General features: G+C 39.4%; 1 protein-coding gene across 1 annotated transcript; it reads right to left on the bottom strand.

Moving 5' to 3' along the window:
* Positions 1-4,109: 4,109 nt before the first annotated feature.
* LOC124374039 (protocadherin Fat 2-like) lies at positions 4,110-20,947 on the bottom strand (the record flags this gene model as incomplete). Its single annotated transcript, XM_046832340.1, has 3 exons — positions 4,110-4,358; positions 4,412-4,554; positions 20,734-20,947. Coding segments are annotated over 3 exons (606 nt in total), but the record flags the coding sequence as incomplete, so codon positions are not given.
* Positions 20,948-21,122: the final 175 nt, after the last annotated feature.

Here is a 21,122-nt window from a genome sequence, read left to right as displayed (position 1 = left end):
AGCACAAAGAGAGAATAATAAAGAACTTTATTGACAGAGGTTTTTCTATTCTACTTCTATTACTATAAACCTGGCAGGAACCGATCAAAAAGCCATCCTGCACAGAAGCAAACTCCAGACGAGATGGAATTCATTTCTTCCAAGAAAAATCATGATCACCTAATATGATTTGCTCTAGTGTACTACAAAAAAGAACAGTCACAATTCACAAAGAGAGATCCATTGGTGGGTACACAACTTTCATAATTAAACTAAATGCGAACATAGACTATAGTAAATATAATTGTAAATTGGAGAGTAAATTATAGCTTCAAGAAACAATTGGAAAAGTTATGCAACGCTAAAGTAAAAACCCAATAAAAAGTAAGAAACGAAATTGATTTTTAATATTTTGAACAGAAATTGATATACAAGTACGTTAAGGAGAGCCTCTTCAGTATCAACAGATGTACAAGACTAATGCCCGTATTTCATTTTAGGAACTATGACAAGATAGGAAAACATATACACAGTATGTATTTTCAGTTTATAAGAACAAGTAAATTGCTATAGGAAATTAATGTAAATATTTTTCTCTTTTTCCCAAATTTATTGTATGAAATATGGAATTAATCTATAAAAAGTAAGACTAATATTTAATGTCTAAATAAAAAAAAAAAAAAAAAAAAAAAAAAAAATTGTGTGTGTTGTTATATAAAAAAAAAAAAAAGGTATTAATTTTAGGAGACGTAGTATTATTGTATGAAAAAAAATTTAAATTACTATGAGCTATAAAACTTGTATCTGAGTATGTAAGTGTATGAATAAATAAAACTGTTTGCATTAAAAAACTTTGAAAAATTTTTTGGGTTATTGGTTTTATCCAAGGTTAGTAAATTATTCATTATAAGCGGTCCTTTATTTATGAAAGCTCAATAAATTATTTTGGAAATAATATGGGGTTAAAAATTAATAAAAGACGTTGGAATTCGATACGTTACAATTGAATTAAGAATTAGAGAAACTAAATTAATCCTAGATTAGTTATTAATCCTTTCCATTTAAAACAAAAAGTACAAAGAGAGAAAGTTAAAACTCCTCGACAGGGGTTTAGGTAACACCACCACCAACCACCATCCTTTAAATTTAAGAGAGCCTTCGCTAACCGAATTTTTAGAAAAGAAGAATTCTACGAATATGTCTACTACCTGCAAACCGAATCCAAAAACCATCCCAGATTGGAAACGAAAATGCATGCAACAAATAACTGACGAGAAATAGTAGGGAATTCAACCTAGCTCAAAAAAACTGGGTATCTGACCTTTAATGATTTGTATATTGAAAAATATTTTTCCAAATAGAACAGGTCCAAAAAATCACAAAGAGATATAAATTAGAACCTCTCTCAAACGCGATTTTTAGCACACCTCCACCATAAGACCACTCCTTAATTTTCCAAGGTCTTTTCGCCTAGCGAATTTTCAAGGTCACGAGCAGACAAGTGGAGGACGAAAGTAACTCCTATAGCTACAGTATTGAGCATCAACAAGAAACAAGATCTTGTTGACGACATGATAGATTTCACTAAGCTCAAAAAAATGAATGTTAACCTGTAATTATTTGTGTAATGATTCCAACGAAAAAGAACAGTTAAAATCAAAAAGATACATAATTAGACAACTCTTTCGGCCAATTTTTAGCACACCACCACCTACACCACTCCTTCATTTCAAAGGTCTTTGCACCCAATTTTCAAGATGAAGAAGTTACCGATAACTCTACAGCTCAAATTAGAAACAAACCCAAGACGACATGTTAGAATTCAGTAGCTTTCATAATTATATTTGGGGACAATAGACTATAAATCAGAGTAAATTATAACTTCCAGTACAATCCTTTAATTTCAAAGGCCTTTGCCACCAATTTCAAGATGAAGAAGTCGATGATAATTCTAACACCTGCAGACCAATCCAATACAAAACAAGGAAAATAAAGCACCTGACGAGATAATAGAATTCACTAGCTCAAAAAAAGATGATGACGTATGATGTGTCTACTGACTCCAGATAGAACAGTCAAGCACCATCGGTGGTACAAACTTTCATAATATAAAAGTTTTATTTGGGGATAATAGACTATTTATAATTCAGAGTAAAATATATCTTCGAGAATAAAAGGAAAGTATCAACAAAAAACTTAAAAATCTAACAAATAGTAAGGGACCAAATTTATTTTATTTGTGACAATAATTTTATACACAGTAATTTATACATGGCAACCAGACTTAATTCAATGTTTGATGTGTAATTTTTCACCCTTTGGTAATACATCTATGTATGTTTATTTAAACCTATGTATTTTTTCAGGTGTACCTTATGCTATGAGCAGGATTATCTTAATAGGCTTTTAGTGTCACAGACATAAGGACTATGTCCTTAAGTCATTAAAGAAATATTGCAGAATATAAAAACATAGGATGGTATCTATTTTAGTTTATTGTAAAAAGTACATTTTCATTAAATTTAAGTGTGACTTTTTTTAACTTTTTGCTAATGTAGATTTATTCTCAATATAAGCCAATTGAACTGAGTTATGTAAATACCCATATTTGTACGAAATTATTAAGTTTATTCACAATATAAATTTGAATTATGGTATGTTAAGTTATGGTAACATAAATCTTTATGTTTCTTTTAATTGGTTTAGTGTAAAGTTTATAAATATTTATCATATCAGACTTATACGGCAGGAATCGAACTTAAATGAAAACATATTATATAGAAAACGTTTTAAATTGGTTCAGTAAATATTTGAATAAATTTGAGAGATCTCAACGAACTTCTGATTGGCCTTATTTGAATTAATCCTCGGTCCTAATATTGCAAATTGAAAGGTAACATAAAAAGCAATGTAAAAATTGAATTACATATCCCTAGATGCAGTTACAGCTGCACAGTATAATTGATGCCAAAATTGATATAATATTGATGCCACCAACTTATAATTATCGATACACAATTCCCGCAATGTTTTACAATGTAATGTTAGGAAAACACTTTCGATTATCATAACTGACTGTCACATTTATAATTTCCCAGAAGTTCATTTATTGCTATAATTATGATTAAACAATGCAAGTGACTTATTAGAGCATCGTATGTTTTAAATTTGTCACGTATGTTTTTTAGTTCACTAATTGAAGAGCAGTTTAAACAATGATTCTGTCGTTATATTCGCTCTTTCCAGTATAAATTTTTATGGATCAAAATATTTTACGGACTACAATGGTTTATATTAAGCTAACAGTAAACCATAGGGTGAGCATTTCTAAGATGTTTTATATCAAATCATGGCGAACTTATATGAAAATATTTTTGTGTTCAGGACGTTTTAGAATTGGTACAATAAATATTATAAACATTTTAAGAGATCCCAGCGAATGGGTGTATTGCATAATAGTTATTTTAAATACTTAACCAAATTATTATAAAATTCTAAACCAACTCGTTGGTTGGTTTTAATTATATAATTATAATGTAGTTGTCATCTCTCATTTCTATCATAGCGAAAATGCTATTCATTAGTATGTTTATTAGATCCTCAGTATATATATATAGTGTTGGGACAATTTGAATTTTATTCCATATTATTAAACACACCCATTTTGATATATACCCTTATAATACTTCAAAAAAATAATGTATTTCCATTTGTTGATAAAGAAAGTTTTTAAAGATAAATGATAAGTATATAAATATAAATATCACTAACATGTTACTCAAGAATCAAATATTTATGATATACCACAATGTAGTAATTATTAACGCCATCTGCCTCTGTGCTTATGTATAAAAGTATTACCTAATCCGCCAACCCGCTTTCCCGAAGCGTTAGTGGAGCGTAATCATCCAGTTTCAGGTGCGGTAATGTCAGTGGTTAACAGATATGTCTATAACAGAATAATCCCATCAACGTTGTATCGACAGGTGGTTGTTATGACGTTGTAACAATTCGTCTAGAACTCTACGAGCCACGTAATGTGAGTCTACAGTGCGATGACTATTGGATACGCTACTTTGTAAAGATGTGACATTTCACAATCAAGTTGACGGACAATAGTACAGCCCGAATTATTTAGCAAGAAAACGCTTGGCGGGGAGACGACACAGCCCACTCTCCCACAAATAGCTTAACCCCTCCCACGACTCAAGCAAGTACAGATCGCTCCCACATCCACAAGCCACTGACAATACAATCGTCGTCTCAGGTCGTGACAGCATTACTTCTGGTCTGAACTGTTCCAAGTGTTTCCGTATGCACTGGAAAGGGAAGGGTAGCTCGTGCGCATGCGCTGGACGCACTGAGCCAGATGGTTCGGTCTGTACACATGGTGGTAGTTTTAGCCATGCAAACAGTTTATCTAGATACCTACGTAATGTGTGTATACGGTGCGATGACTATCAGACAGGCTGATTGTGAGATTGTACAGATTCTGCGTCTCACAGTCCAGTTGACGGGCTAGTTGTACACTTCCTGAGTCCACTCCGATGATGAACTCTTCTCTGGGGTCTCCGGCTGAACGAAAACAAAAAACAAATTTTTAATAAGAACAAAATACCTGTCAAAAGTTTACCTTTTTAACAAAAATAGTTTTGTTACAATCTACTTGTATATAAAATTATTTATATAACTCGCCCTAAATATATTACAATGTTACCTTTCTTATTTGTTTTTCCTTTTACAGCAATACACTGACATATACATAAAGAATGAAGGAGTTTATTAGTTCTACTCAAAAAGCGACAGTTTATATGCCAAAAAGACATGCTAATCGAGTGAGAAATAAAAATATGAGTGATTGAATATAAAGTCATGCTATAATAGAAACGGTTTTTTTTCTTCTGTTGAAAACGTCACAAGCCTAACAGAAGTCGGATTCTTTAACAATTTTTATTTATTACTTTGAATCTTTTATTTTAGAATAATTTATTATTTTTTTTTAATAATAATTAATACACGATATTACTGCGTTATTGATAAGAAAAATATTTGTTTCCTAGGAGGTAAAGCTTTACATCACAATTATTAACTCAACAAAACAAAATTTATACGTTGAGGCATAAGAAGATAATAAATAATGCAGCATCAAACATTACAAAAAACCAACTCTGAGGTACATTGTATACACCGATGAAGATTTTGAGAAGCTAAAAGAACTCAAAATATTTCTAGACTATGTTTTACCAAAAAACACGGTATAGTAAAAAGTATTTGTAGTAGCGCGTGATAGAAAACGAAGCCTGAGAAAATATTGGGATTTTTTTGTCTAAGGAACATAGAGATCAAAATTTGTTTTTATTCTGACCCTGTTACAACTTCAAAAAGGAAATATTGCAACAGTTTTGGTAATTGTGAGTTATATCATTTGTAATTCAATACCACTCATAATATAAGGTCTTCAAGCTACTTTATAAGTCACTGGTATTAAGTACAAACTTTAAATTTGTAATGAACGTAAATTACGTCTTTTAGTTTATAGTGAACTTGGAAAAGTCTATAAAGTATATAAAAGTCATATTAAAATAACGACAAACATTAGAAATACTAACCAATGAAAATCAACTAGTAGAAAAATATAAAACAGGAACAACGACCGAAACAATATGATCGATATTACAATGAAAACATAATGTTTTTCTAATTAAAGAAAATATATGGTCAGATTATTTATTGTAATTACTAATTAAATACGTAATGTTTTTTTATTTAGAAACTTAAGTAAAGTATTCATAGTATAAGACGCGCATGTTTTTAGAAATGTACGAAATGTGATTGACAGGCAGAGGGCGCATTCCTACTGCCAGTCTACTCGTGAGCTCCGTACAGTAGCTAGTACCGATTGTATAACAAAGAGAAGTACGGAAGAAGCTCTGGGGAGAAGAAGGTCTATTAATATTAATTTTTCGTTGATACTTGTAGTTTTTGCAGTTCATTTCGGAGTCAGGAAGTGATACTATTCCGAACTAAAATCAATAACGATTACATTGGGATGGATCCCCTATTGTACCTCACTCGGTTGGTTAGCTATTTTTGGTAATGGTTACTTCCGGTATGGATAAGTGTATATTACTTAGTAAGCCAAACATGCTGATGAGCACAAAACAAACAAAAGTGAAGAGTGTTATGATCTTAATTGGGTAAAAATAGGCCTTTCCTTCGAAGAAAATTTAAATATGTTAAAATTAAAAATTATCAAACAAGCTCATCAGGTAATGTTAAAATCAAAATACCAATTCGTTTAAATTAAAGATAAAAGTAACTTTTGATAAATTCGTTCTGCTATTAAATATATAACCGCTGGGTCTTTTAATTTTTAGTTGCGTGTTAACTTTTTATGGTTATTATCTTATTTTGTTGGGTGTATTGTTCTTTTACACTCAATAATTAATTAACTAATTTTGCTTCTTAAAGATGTGGGCATGGAATCCTACGAAATATAAAAGCTTTTTATCTTTGATTTGAATTTCAATAAGTGAAATACTATATATATATATATATATATATATATATATATATATATATATATATATATATATATGTTTAGAACCTCAGCACTTGCTGGTCCAGGAGCGTAAATCGTGCGTACCTTGTTGGTCATCGCGCGCCTCATGCTGGTCCGGGCCTTGAACGTGTTGGTCCGGACCCGCAAGTTACGAGGCTCTGTATAGAGCGTGTAACATCCTGGACCAAGAAGTGCTGCTTGCCTGTAAAGTTCATTTGATTGTACAGTAGCTCGCCTAGCGTGAGTATAACGAACTAAATACTCGAATGAGGGGAAATCCCCCACCATTCTCGGACCAAGATTTGCCGGGTTTCTGTACAGGGCATACTGTCGAACATTGAATAAAGTGTTTTTTCAAATCAAATCAAATCAGTCTTTATTTGCCTTTTAACAGCATACAATATTGTATAGAAGCAGTCTGTATTAGCCAATGTATTAGCCTATCTACTCATTCACACACAATTATACATACAAAACGTTCCTCATCCAGACAAACATGCAATGGCTAATCGGATCCTGTTAAAACGTGTTTCGATTTTAATTGTCTATTTACGGGCGGATTTCCATGAACTCACATACCGTGTCAAAAGCACCTGACACCAATAGGCATTGAAGACGAGATTTAAATTTTTTGGTACTGCCAATGTTTTAAGATCCTCAGAGAGCCTATTAATCAACCTAACACCAGCCTGCGATGGCAAATTATGAGACGCCACCGTTTCGATGTGGTTGACTGCGATAGTTGTCCCTGCCTCTTGTCTCATACTGGTGAATGTTCCTTCCCTGAGCCAATGTGCTCTTTGATTTACAGAACACAGCCACCTCGAAGATGTAGAGGCAGGACAAGGTCAGTAAACCAAGCTCCCTGAAGGCATCCCTGCACGACTCTCTTCTCTTTAATTTTGAAATGATTCGTACACAGTTTGTTGTTTGCACAGCTGCCCCAGAGTCTTACTCCATATGCAAGGTGCGGATAAACAAGGGCAAAATAAGCCATTCTCAGGATGTCGTGAGAACGTTGTTTTGCCAGATTCCGCAAAACATACAAACCTGAAGTTACTCTGGAACAAAACACTTTCAACATGATTGTCCCAGGTCAAACCTAGATCTAGGTACATCCCTAGGAATTTGATGGAGTCAGATTCCTCTAAGAGTTTGTCATCTACCAGGACAGCAGGTCGTGCACTACCTTCACGCTGTCTCAGACAAAAATCAATTGTGTTTGATTTTGAGCTGTTTGTTTTCAAATTGATTTCCGAAAAAATTGGATGCACGAATTCACTGTGACAAATAAGTTAATTTCAAGCTTCTGCAAAGAATTTGCAGTAACGCAGAGAGTCGTATCGTCAGCATATTGAATCACCTTTCCATTCTGGACCGATGAGTTTTAAATTGTTAACGTAAATAGTAAAAAGCACTGGCGCATGGATCGATCCATGAGGGACGCCATTTGCCATTTTCAATTTTTCCTGACATGGCATTTGAGATCTGCACGCACTGGTCTCTATCCTTATGTAGGACGAGATCCAACTGTGTGGTAGACCCCGTAATCTTCACGTCGGTAACTGATGCATCAGTTCCAAAAAGCCTTAGAAAGATCGAGAAATATGCTGAGCACCTTATCCCGTCTCTCAAAACCATCGACAACAATATCCACAAGACTTGAAACCGCATCAATTGTTGATTTGTTTTTATGGAAGCCGAATTTTTCAGGACACATTATGTCGAATCTTTCCATAGTTGTTGTTCATTCAAAAATGCCTTTTCAAAGATTTTGCTGAAAATTGGCAAGATTGCGATTGGGCGGTAATTTTTGGTTTGATGAGGATCTCCTTTCTTAAAAAGTCGGGGCAATTTTTGCTGTTTTCAAATCATCCAGGTAAACTCCAGATAGAAATGAGGAGTTTACTACTTTTTTGGTGGAGTCAAGATACGCTTGGAGCATTTTTTGACTAGCCACGTGGACATACCACTGTTGTTACAAGATTTCTTTTAATTTATTTTTTGCACAATACCAGCCATCTCAGCCTCATCGACAGGGGTCAAGATCATAGACGATACCGGTTCTCTACCAAGGTTGCGGGAGAGGGTTTCAGTGAAGCACACATCACACGAACCAACTCAGGCAAAATACTTGTTAAATTTGTCAGCAATTTTTTGAGGATCATCTATAAGTTGGTTTTCAACGAGTAGTAAACATTGTTTTGATTTTTGTATTGGATGTTCTCGTTTTACGGATTAATTTTCCATGCTGTTTTTGAAAAGTTCTCGGTATTCTTTAATAGTTTTGTTTAATTCATAGGCTTTAGCATCTTTTATAACTTTCTTATATATTCTTCTATAATTTTTGAAAAATCTCTGAAAATTTTCGTTGTTTGTATTAATAAAAATTGAGTGATAAAATTTGAGAGTTTTTTCACGAGATGTGAGAATACCTTGTGTAACCCAAGTATTCTTATGTCGCTTACTGCGTACTTCAAATTTTCTGTAAGGACATGAAATATTTAAATAATAGAGAAAGCGTTCATTAAAAGCAGTTGTAAAACTTTATTTGGACACTGAATGTTATTTAAAAAATTCGCTTAAGGTGATAAATTAACTCGTTAAATATTTTGAGGGTTTAGAGCTCTTTGGACCGTATTTTCTGCAAGCCTAGTCACCGGATCAAGTCCATTAATCAATCTCCTGAGCGAAGTGATCAGAGATGGCAGGATTGAACACGACAACGTCAACTTTCGGGATGTTGGTGATAACGTTGTCGATGGTTGTACTCGTCGTGGCACATACTCGTGTAGGAGAGTTAACTGACCAATTTAGACCAAAAGATTAAAAAATATCACGCAGCCGCCGAGTGTGGGGGTCGGGGTAGTCCAGTGCGTTTATATTTAAATCGCCAATTAAGAGAAATAGTTGATTGTTTGAAAACAAAAATTAGTTTCTGGTTTTCCAAAAAAGGATGAAATAAAACCTCGGTTGTTGTTTGGACGGTATATTTCAACAATATTAACTTTTTCGGATGAATTTAAATTTATATTAATACCAGCAGCCTCAAAATAAAATTCTAGAGTATGAATTACTTAATTTTTTTCAAATTTCAAGGGGATTTATACAAAGATTGCCACACCACCTCCCTTAAAATTGGAACGAAGGAAAATATGTGCCAATTCATAATTTTGTGTTTTTTAAAATGCTGATCGGTTGTAAAACAGTGTTCCGATATTACAATAATATCAGGTTTTCGCTCATCTCACATGAGGTCCAACTCTTCTAACTTATTGGTAGCGGATTGAGCATTTAGGTGAATAATTTTGAATTTCGAAATTTTATGAAAATTTTTAGTGGTTTCTGAAAACTTGTTCTGAATAAATAACGGGATCTGATACTCCTCTCTCGTTTTACATTCGTCATAGGCTCTTCGTTTTTTTTTTTTTTTTTGACAGGAAAGCGTAATATTGTTTTCGTCAGGTTTTACAGGCGAAGTAGCTTTGATGAAGTGTCATGCTGCATGAGACGGTTCTGGGCAGGACTGGCGAGCGACTCACAGGTATCAGCAGCAGCAGGTGAGGCAGCGGGCACTAGGCAGTGTTAGAGACAACTCAGGCGCAACAGGCGGTCCGACAGCAGCAACCAAGCCCTCCACTATCATTTCGACCAGCAGCTCTTTACCAGGCAATTGAAGATGCACGCCATCCGTGTGAACCAATTTCTTCCGATATCATTGATATCGAGGAGCTTGAGGTTTGAGTGTCTCACGCATAGCTCCTCTATGTAGTAATTGGCGAGAATGGGTCCGTTGGTTCACAGGATGGAGTTTGGCCCCAGGCTTACATATGTCAGTCACTTTGGCAGCCGATGAGACGCGGCGTTGCACAATGCGGGCCAGGTAACGGGTATTACTGTCACCTCACCCTCAAACACAACATTCCTGAAGGAAAGCACCAGGAGAAGACTTTGGAGGCGGGTGTTGGCCGGATGGTTTACTATTGTTGCAGGTTATTGTACGGGGATATTTTTGTTGAGCTGCATTAGTGGTTGCGATGGTTTTGAGAATGGGTGGTTTTTCGTTTGTATTTCGAGAGGTTCAAATCTATCGCTGGTCGTAATAGGAACATATTTTTTATTTTAACAGACAATCCAATCACCCGTCTCGCCTGAGAGTAGCCACAGGAACACCCCTGGACCTCCCTCTCGGCCCGTAGACATTCAATCTCTGCCTCGAGTACCTGAATGCACTCTCAGAGGCACTATGTTGGGTATGACCAGTAGCGTGTTGCCAGGAGTCCCTGATGGAATTAGAGGAGGTTTTCAGATATATAAATGGCCGTCTGTACTTTATAACAGACAGTCACGTTCTGGAGTACGACGAGTTTACAGGAGTGGTTACAAGATCCGAGGCGGATATCTTTGACGTACTGCAGATCACATGTGTTAGGGAGACCCTGCTCAGGCAACTCTATAACGTATTACGGTATATAAGGGAATAAAATGGGAAAGCACAAAGTAAAGCGAAACAGATTGAAACGAACCGTCAAGCGAGGAAGAGGTCTGGTTTCGAGCGCTTTGCAAAACGCCGGATCGGTCGCTGGAAATCTTTTGAACCGTGCAATTGACGCTCTACCTGTCGAACGAACTCCATTTACCTGGTGGGTACCGATACTGTGGTCCAGGTACGAAATTAGGGGTGAGAGATTGGCAAGGGGTGGTGATAAGGGTATAAATCCCTTGGACGAATATTGTAAAATTCACGATATAGCGTACTCAAAATACAGGGATTTTTCCGAACACCGAAGCGAAGCCGACAAAGAATTGGCCAAAAGAGCCTGGGAAAGAGTCAAATCGGCAGACGCAAGTATTGGGGAAAGAGCCGCAGCCTTAGCTGTAACAGGAGCCATGAAGACCAAAACAGCCCTCGGTGGAGGGAAGAGGCGGAAGAGCAAGCGAGGGAAGCCCAAACGTAAAGGTCAGGGTATGTACCTCAAGCCGTATCCAAAGAGAGGCGGTGGGGTAAGAAAGAAGAGGAGGTGTTTGCAATAAAAAAAAACGTTCGATACCAATAAAGCCGTTATCAAATTACGAGCTAGTACACTACGCGAAACTACTTAATATTCCGAATTTCCGTGGAGTCTATATGAGAGACGCTCTACCCAAACGCCCGCGATCGTATGAATCGGCCATAATTAATCTGGATAACTCGACCGGTGAAGGTACACATTGGGTGTGTTACAGGAAGATAGGTGACAGGGTATACTACTTTGACAGTTTTGGTAACTTAAGACCACCAATAGAGCTTATATCATACCTAGGACCAGACGTTAACGTACGGTATAATTACGAGAGAAGACAGAGTGAGGGCTCAGTAGTCTGCGGGACACTTGTGTTTAAAGTTTCTCAGCAGTAATGTTTTCACTTAGCGGTCCTGCTCCACAGGTATCATGCGAGGTATTTCCTCCAATGGACGTGAGCGATGGTGATTACGAAATTGGTCTAGTTGACCTCTCCACATACTATACGATTCCAAATATTGAAACGGGAATAAACGATATGTTTTATTACGGTGACAATAAACAAATCAAGATAGCAGAGGGGTCGTACGAAATTGAAAATATCGAAGAATACATCAAATCCCATTTAGGCGCGGATGTGACATTTAGTCTGAAAGGAAACAATAATACGCTAAAATCCGAAATCAACTTGTAATAAAATCATACACTTTGACAGAGAACAGACAATCGCTCCCCTACTAGGGTTCAGTAAAAAACCACTTGAGCCAGGCAGGGTACACACATCCGATGTCCCCATAAACATAATGAATGTAAATACTATACGCGTTGAATGCAATATCGCACGAGGATCCTTTCAAAACGGTGTAGAGGGGACACGTGCTGCATGAGTTCTACCCTGAAGTGGCCCCAGGCTATAAAATAGTTGAGAAACCCGCCAATGTAATCTATTTACCGGTGAACGTTCGTAGAGTGAACAACATTTCCGTAACACTCAAGGACCAGGACGGCAGATTGATTAATTTCCGTAACGAGATAGTCTCACTACGCTTGCATATAAGAAAACAATAATGGGTCTAGTATTTAGAGAGTTGCCGAGCCACACACTGGTCAGTAATCACCGAAAGGTGGCAGCGTTAACATCAAAGAACATAAAGTTTCTAAAGTCTCTAGGCTTTAAGTATGGCGCTTCTATCGATAGAGTCCGGAGCAATGTACGATGAAGTCGTAACGGGGTGGGAATTTCATACCCATAAACCGTACGCCTCGTCTACGTTTAAGAATAACGATGAAATCAGAATACCGATTAGTCCAGCAAGACATAATCACAGCACCGTTCGAAAGCTTCATACATGTTAAAGGGACGCTGCAGGCTAAAAAAGCTGACGGCAGTGCTTGCAATGTAAATCTAGTGAACAACTCGATGGCACATTTATTTGATGAGATTCGTTACGAGTTGAACGGTCAAGTAATCGATAAAACACGCAGTGTCGGCATAACTACGACGATCAAAGGACTGGTATCTTTTAAGGAAAATGAAAAAATGAGTCTGGCTAACGGAGGGTGGCTCGGGGCGAATAATTCCGCAGACGCTGTTAAAGAGTTCAATTACGCCGTTCCCGTTAGGACATTGATGGGATTTTTCGAAGATTACAAAAAGGTAGTGGTTAACAGTAAACAAGAGTTGGTTCTTCTGAGAGCCTCCTCTGATAACAATGCTGTAATTTCAGCTGACGCTGCTACTGTTGATCTTGATATAACTGACTTGTACTGGAGGGTTCCTTACATTACAATATCAGACAGCCACAGGTTAAAGCTGTTGCGTATGGTCGAGAAAGATACACTGATTCACCTTCCGTTTCGATCATGGGAAATTCACGAGTACCCCAGTTTGCCGTTGACAACACGTCATAGTTGGGACAATAAAAAACGAGTACCCAAATTGAAAAACCTCGTTACGTGATTTTAGGTTTCCAGACTGGAAGGAAGAACAATTTGAAAAAAGACGCTTCCAGCTTTGATCACTGCGATCTACTCAATATCAAACTGTTTCTGAATTCACAGTACTTCCCGTACGATAACATCCATGGTGATCTACGCATTTTCTACGACATGTTTACCAGATTCCAGAGCTCATACTACCAGATACAAGGTGCCCCTACAGTTGATTTCAACACGTTTAAAAGTAACGTACCTCTCTATGTTATTGACTGCTCCAAGCAGAATGATTCAATAAAAACTGGCCCCGTAGACGTGCGTCTGGAGTTTGAGACTAAAAACGCTATTGCTGCAAACACTGCGGCTTACTGCTTAGTACTATATGACTCACACCTGGCATACACTCTGCTCACGGGTAACGTTAAGCGGGTGGTGTAGGAGCGGTGGTGGGGTAAACCCTTATAAATAGCTGAATTTTGTACGTGTGTCTCATTCTGTGTCATGGAGAAGCTAAACAGTTTTCTAAACGAGCCTGACTCGGTCGAGGCGACTCGATACTTAACATTAAAGAACGAACTACTCTACAAGGTCGAGGGCATGCGAAGACTCTTTGCTCGCTTTAGACCTACAGTTAGAGTGCCCAGTGACTCTTATAGATACGGTCATTTCAAGGAATGCGCGTGGGCACGGCCCGACGCTACGTCAGGTCCTGACACTTGTCAGTGTCACTATATGGATTCATACATTAGGGGTTCGATTACGATTTTGGATCAGTTAGCTGAAATGAACGATCCGTTTCTTTCGAGATTACAGTTTCTACTTGAACCCTTCCGTGATACCGCAACACAGGGGCTGTATTGTTAGGGTGGGGGTAATTGTTAGGGTGGGGGTAATTGTTAGGGTGGGGTAATTGTATAAATTGAGCGACTCCTACGCCGACGTACATTACCTACCCAGTGTTGAACGCTTTCGCAACGATGGCGCTATACATTTTCAGTTATAAGGAAGGAGAAGAGAGGAAATTATTGGGATACTTCGACTGTACTGATTATACATCCTATGCCGACTTTTACGATGTTAAGGACTTTAACAGGATTGAGGTTTGTTTTGAGGTAGTCGATGAGCCCGAGGAATACGACACGGATGATGAAGATAATCCTATTAAACAGGCTCTAAATAGGTATAGAGAGGGTATAAAAGCCGGAGTGTACACTTCCTTGTGGAAGGACGGAGAAATGAAAACATGTAAATACCTCGACTGTACTAATTTCACACCTAATAGTGAGTTTTATGATGTGACGGGTTTTGACAGGATTAGGGTTAGGTTTTGCAGAGAGGATGATGTGAAGCTGAAAGGGTATAAAAAGGGTATTAAAGCGTATGTACACGCTTCCTTGTGGAAGGACGGAAAATTTAAAGCGTTTAAAACCATCAACTGTGCTAATTTAACATCCCATGGCGACGCCTGGGATGTGAGGGACTGTGACAAAATTGATGTCTCTTTTCACATAGTTCCTTTCACATACGAATGGGAGGAGGAAGTGGAGGGGGAAGAACCACCTGCTAAAAAATCTCATTGGTCAGAATAAGCGCGTCTCTGATTGGTCGAAATGCTCCTGTCTAAAAGTAAAATTTGAGAATTTACGTCAGACGTTGAGATGGAGTCGCAGACTATGGACGTGGAACCCACGCGGATTCCAAAACGTAAAGAGCGTATCAATGCGTTAACCGGGGTTTTTCTTAGATCTGTCTACTTTTTGGATAGTGATCTTTCAAAATGCGTAATTGTAGGGTTTGTTAAGAATCGGGGTGACTCTCTCGGGGTTCTCTTTAAGGGTAAAAAGGGATGCGTTTATTGGTCACACGATGTGTTCAATCAAATCACTCCTCATTTCAATTCCATAACCCTGGCTCTGGAGAATAAAACCAAATTTTATATTAAATCGGACACGGAGGAGGATATCAAGGTCACAAATGTTTTCGGTCGTATGCACGTGTTTCTCTTTGACGGGGAGCATACTTTAACGCTTAACGAGGCCGAATGGACTCAGTTTACAAACAGCCTTCCTCTGATGTACATTGCTCTCAGAGACAATTTTATTATCGAAGAGTCTGTACGGTTTACCATTCACGCACTAGCATCAGGGTTGGTAGAGGAGGACGTATTTGCAAAAGCAGATAGTCAGGGACTCCTCTGCTCCACAGCTCATAAATTAGCTCTTGAAGTGGCCTTGTACAAACGTTGGCCCAATGGATGTGGCAGTAGTTGAATTTCACGCATTTCAAGGCAATAAAAGACCCTTTATTCTTAAAGAGCTCGCGATCGTGGGAAACTCTTTTCAATGTCAAATTATATTTAAACCACCTTTTCCTAGAGAACGGTTGAGCGCCAAAAATCGTACAACAGCTCGCTGGCTTGAAGATAACTACCATAAGATTTCTTGGGAGGAGGGTGATTATCCCTACAGAGCTAATGTACTTCGCACTCTATGCAAACCCTTTGCCGTGATTTACACGCGTGGGTTGGAGAAGGCAGAGTTCTTGAGAAAGTTTCACGGTGATGTCCGTGAACTGGACGATATAGTGTGCGAGGAGGCCGGCAATCCGTGTAGCTGTAAAACAACACACAGGTTTGCTTGCTCGTTGCCACAACATACGTCAACCGAGGATCCCAATGTGAAATGCGCAATGATTGCAGCAAAGTGCCGTTTCGAGATCCTTAACAAACAGCTGCACAATACCAACGCTTATTAGTATCGGCGAGTGATTAGTAAAGGGGCGGAGGGGTTCGGCATTTAGTTGAGAATCCCGACGTGTTGGCTTGAAAGGACTCGCCGACGGGTCACATTGAAAGGCTTCACCGAGTAAAGTGACTTTTAACTGTAGGTTAGATACGAAAAATTCTAGAGCGGGGTGAATGATTGGTAAGCTCCTAAGGCTGGCGTAAAACCTGTAAGTCCTGGGGCTCTTTACTGCTCTTACGGCAGGCCTAAACTCCGTAAGACCGGGAGCAGTTGTGTGTGTGTGTGTGTGACAGATACCTCTATGGCAGGCCTAAAACTCCGTAAGTCCAGGGGTATGTACCTCGCTCTAGATGCTGTAAAAAATAAAAAAATATAAAAAATGTAAAATTCTCCGGTAAGTTTTTGAGTCACATTGAAAGGCTTCACCGAGTAAAGTGGCTATTGAAACTTACAGGAGACAAAAATATGTTGAGGAGCGATACATTGTAATGGAGTGAATCGCTATCGTGTACAGCGGTGGTTGGGGCTGTACACAAATACTGGTCACATTGAAAGGCTTCACCGAGTAAAGTGATTAGTAAAGTGAAAGAGTGAGAATAGGCCTACTGGGGAAACTCACTATAATCAAAAACGCACTGGGACCCCTACGGCCTAGCCATTCTGGCTTACCGTGGTGTGGAAACGTGGGTCACAAATTGCAGTTAATGCGGTGCAAGTGCGAGTCTCGGTGGGGGAGAGGCGTCCGCGTATAAAAGCGCGGTGCATCGGCTGCAGCTGCACTTGCTGTGATAGCTTTGCTATGTCTGTGGCAACTAGTTTTTAAACCGTTTTCGCCATGTTGCTGTTGGTGGTGGCTGGCAACGATCTCGAGGTAATTATTGTTTTGATTATTTATTGTTCTATCGAGTTGTCCCTCAACACTGTTTCTAACTTGTAAAGTGTTTTTTAGGAACAACCATCCACTTCAAACGGTTTGCGTAGGAGTCAAACCGATCCCTGTGCCCGGGGCTATCCGGGATCGATACTTTACTACGGATAGCGGGTCTATAGTCCATCTGAATATGGTTAGCTCACATTTCAATACTCTAATTTTTACTCCTTAGGTGTGTGGCAGCTTTTCTAACTTTATTTTTCTCTTTTTCAGAATAATGGTGATGATCGGGCTACACTTCCTGTCCTTCAGCGTGAGGTGACCAGGGTCAGTACACTATTGTTACCGTTGTATTGTACTAATTACGCATTACTGCAGTCCCTATAATCGAACTCTATTTCAGAACGAGTACGAGGCTCAGATCCAGAGGATGTTCAGGTCTGGGCAATGGGTGACCACTCGACGCGGCCGACTGCATGTCATAAGCGCCGGTATTGAAGAGGTGATTACCATTATCCTATTTTCCATTCGTGCAGTATTCGTGTCTGCTAAGTCCCGCAACCGGTGGCGGGACCCGCCATGTATTAATTCACTTGTGCTTTAGGATGAGTCTCAACCATCGACTCTCGGGTGGACCGGTGATGCTAACCCAAACATCACTCTCCCCTCTGACATCTCTGAGGAGAGTCTAATCGCTGCTGCCGATAGGGCTATAGCCGAGGCGTCGACTTTTCCCGACGAGGCGACTCAAAGGGTGGTGATGGAGGAATCTAATTCCAGCTCAGATGAGGCGATTTCGGTTAGTATATAGGGCATTCATATTATATTGCAGGTTTCGCTCTGTTTACAGAATCAAAAAATGGATATTTCTTGTTGACAGTTGAGTACTTCTTGGGACTTCCGACGCAACCCCTCGACCCGGAGACAGTCCTCTGAGGATCTCTCTCAGTTCTATCGGAGGTTGAATCAGTCTACTCCACCAACAGTCTCGCCCATCAGTAGTGGCTCCTTCCACTCTGGTTTCTCCCCCCGACCCCCACCTCACAGGAGTCCCTCATATCCATGGAAGTGGCTGCCGGCTCGCCACCCCTCCTCTCACCATCTGCAGTACGTTTCATTCCCTACATTATCCATGCCACTACGTAGTGTTTCATCTGTTTAATTCGTTACCTATGTTACAGGACATAGATCCCCAATGGGAGGCAATGAGGGCGGTGTCAAGGTCCCTGAGTATAGTCGCTCAGGTGCAGGGCATCAGTGAGGGGGCCGTCTACGACACCGAACGGTGGATGGTGCGGAGACCCGAGGAGGAGGAGTTCCGTGCCGCCGCTCCAGCCGCTTGGGAGGAAACCCGCGAACGGTGGATGGTGCGGAGACCCGAGGAGGAGTTCCGTGCCGTCGCTCCAGCCGCTTGGGAGGAAATCCGTAGCATCCTCGCGGATTTCCTATACGAGACAGCTACCCGCATGGAGGAGGACTCCCGACGTAGAAACACCGCTGTGCCGTCCAACGGATCAACCCCTGCCACTCAACCCCGCGAAGTGTCCTGCCCCGTTTTGCTTTGCGAATCTACCAACAATCGCTCTTCGACTGTGTGGGCATACACTCTGCCGTCCATGCTCCAACAGAGTGGGGGATAGATGCCCCACGTGCCGTGAGCTGATTGTGGGAAGATTCACAATATATCTCCCCAGGTAGATCTCTCTCTACCTCTATCTTAATTATTCAATTGGCTTCACATTCAAAATTTATATTCCAAATTCCAAAGGGACGGGACATTATCCAGTCGTAGGATGTCTACCAGTTCTCTGGACCGATTCTTATACTGGATAATGTTTAACCTGGGTACTATACGTAGTGCGGATGTTCCGAAACCACATCCAGGCCCACATCGACTCACCGCATCACACAATAAGGTACGATTCGTCTTTATTTCTCTTGTTTAGTTTACTTTCCCGCCCTTTTTACATTTGAGGTTATGTTCCCCTGTTCCCGCCAATTTCACAATTGAGGTTATGTTCTACTGTTCCCGCCAACTGGGCGCAGCCATATTGAATACGCGGGAAACCAAGAAAGTGAGGTTAGGTTCCCCTGTTCCCGCCAATTTCACAATTGAGGTTATGTTCTACTGTTCCCGCCAACTGGGCGCAGCCATATTGAATACGCGGGAAACCAAGAAAGTGAGGTTAGGTTCCCCTGTTCCCGCCAATTCATCATGGGCGCAGCCATATTGGAATTCCCTCCGTCCCTCGTTTTCTTCTCCCTCACCGGACCCAACAAATCACCGATTTTACCGAAAAACACAGATTTTCACACCCAAATTCACCGATTTTACAGAAAAACACAGGTTTTGACACCCCAAATCACCCCAAAACACTAGGATAAGAGTGTGAGCAGGGAATTTCTCCCGCACATGAGGGAATTTCTCCCACACCACTATTTTTTGATCACGTGATACATGGGCGCCGCCATCTTGGATCACGTGACCCCCTCTCGACCAATCAGAGCGCGGGGCTCGATGCGGGCGAGGTCTACTGATGTAGATGTTTAAAATTTTAAAATAAAAATACTTTGAAGAGTACTTTAAAGTTTATAATGTTTCTGGCAAAATAAAACTGTTATTTGATCTATTTCAATGCAAATCCTTTCGCTGATTTGCTGGCCACACAACTACCCAGCAATAATTGAGACGCTTAAGGCATAATATTCTCCGCGTGTAAACCAGCACTGTCAATTAACTTTTATGTTAAATTCACTACAGAAACGCGACCCATTAAGAAATTTTAAAAAAAGTAATAAGACAAAAATGCACGGCATAGATAAATATTACTTACATTAAAACATGCGCATTACCATATCTATTTATAATTGTAAATATAGAAATAGTTTAAACTGAAAATATTTTAATACGTATGATTTAGAAAATGTCATTCTATTGAAATATATGTTTAATATTATGAAATACAATAAATGTCTGTGGGTAATAAGGAGGCCACAGATCAGATGCAACAGCAATTTATGTTTTAATATTAATGATTATCCAAGATATTCTGGTACTTTCACCTAAGGTAATATTATTGATTACCTTAAAATGAAATAAAATATGTGAAATGAATGCTTTACAAACTTGGAGTTTTACAAACGAAAGGCAAGTACAGGTCTTTTAAATATATTACAATCAAAATGCAGATGCAGGTCCCTTCCCCTCTTTCTCCCACCACCAACCACACGACCCGCGGATCAACATGTACCGCTTAATTGTACGGTGTATAAAAAGGACCAACATGGACCGCTCATTACACGCGGACCAGCATGTGGACAAAAGTTTTTATATATTAAAAAATATTAGCATACATTTATCAAGCAAGTTATAAAACATAAATGTATGCTGAGAACAAATTCATAACACGGTTATATGAAGGTTTAAATAGGGGGCTTGATGGACCTGCATGGGTCGCTGTATAACACAGGACCATCAAGCGCCTTGTTTTCCGTAAATATATATATATATATATATATATTGGCTTCACTAACGCTCAGCCACTAAGTTTGTTGTTTTAAGAGATTTTTTGTGTAAATAGATATGATAAACTATGTAGCCATACATTCACACTTACTGTATATCCATTACACACTCACCTACTATGGAGAACCAGATGATGGTGCCGTCTAGTACAGGGGGTTGCACAACAGCCACCAGATAACCTTCAGGGTCCAGTTCCGTGACGCGGGTGAAGTGAGGGTTCGGTGCACTGAGGGTTGAGGGTCGACCGTCACCCCCAGGCCCCACAACGTGCACGCTCACCCTCACAGTAGAGCGACGCTGGGGCGATCCTTGGTCCGAGGCCCGCACCTGCAACATGAACACGAAATATTATCTGATGTAGGAGTACGCCAACACACCACGTGTCGCCTTACAGACCTTATCGCCGGTAGTTCAACATCTCTACAGAAGGAATGTAGATAAATAAGAGAAATGATAGTTAACCTCATCACTTATAATGAAAGATTATCTCTTCAGACGTGCC

This window comes from Homalodisca vitripennis, unplaced genomic scaffold, assembly GCF_021130785.1.
Source record: "Homalodisca vitripennis isolate AUS2020 unplaced genomic scaffold, UT_GWSS_2.1 ScUCBcl_7063;HRSCAF=14574, whole genome shotgun sequence".
Lineage (NCBI taxonomy): Eukaryota > Metazoa > Arthropoda > Insecta > Hemiptera > Cicadellidae > Homalodisca > Homalodisca vitripennis.
Note: the sequence above shows the minus strand (reverse complement) of the source record. Positions and strands in the feature narration are given on the sequence as shown.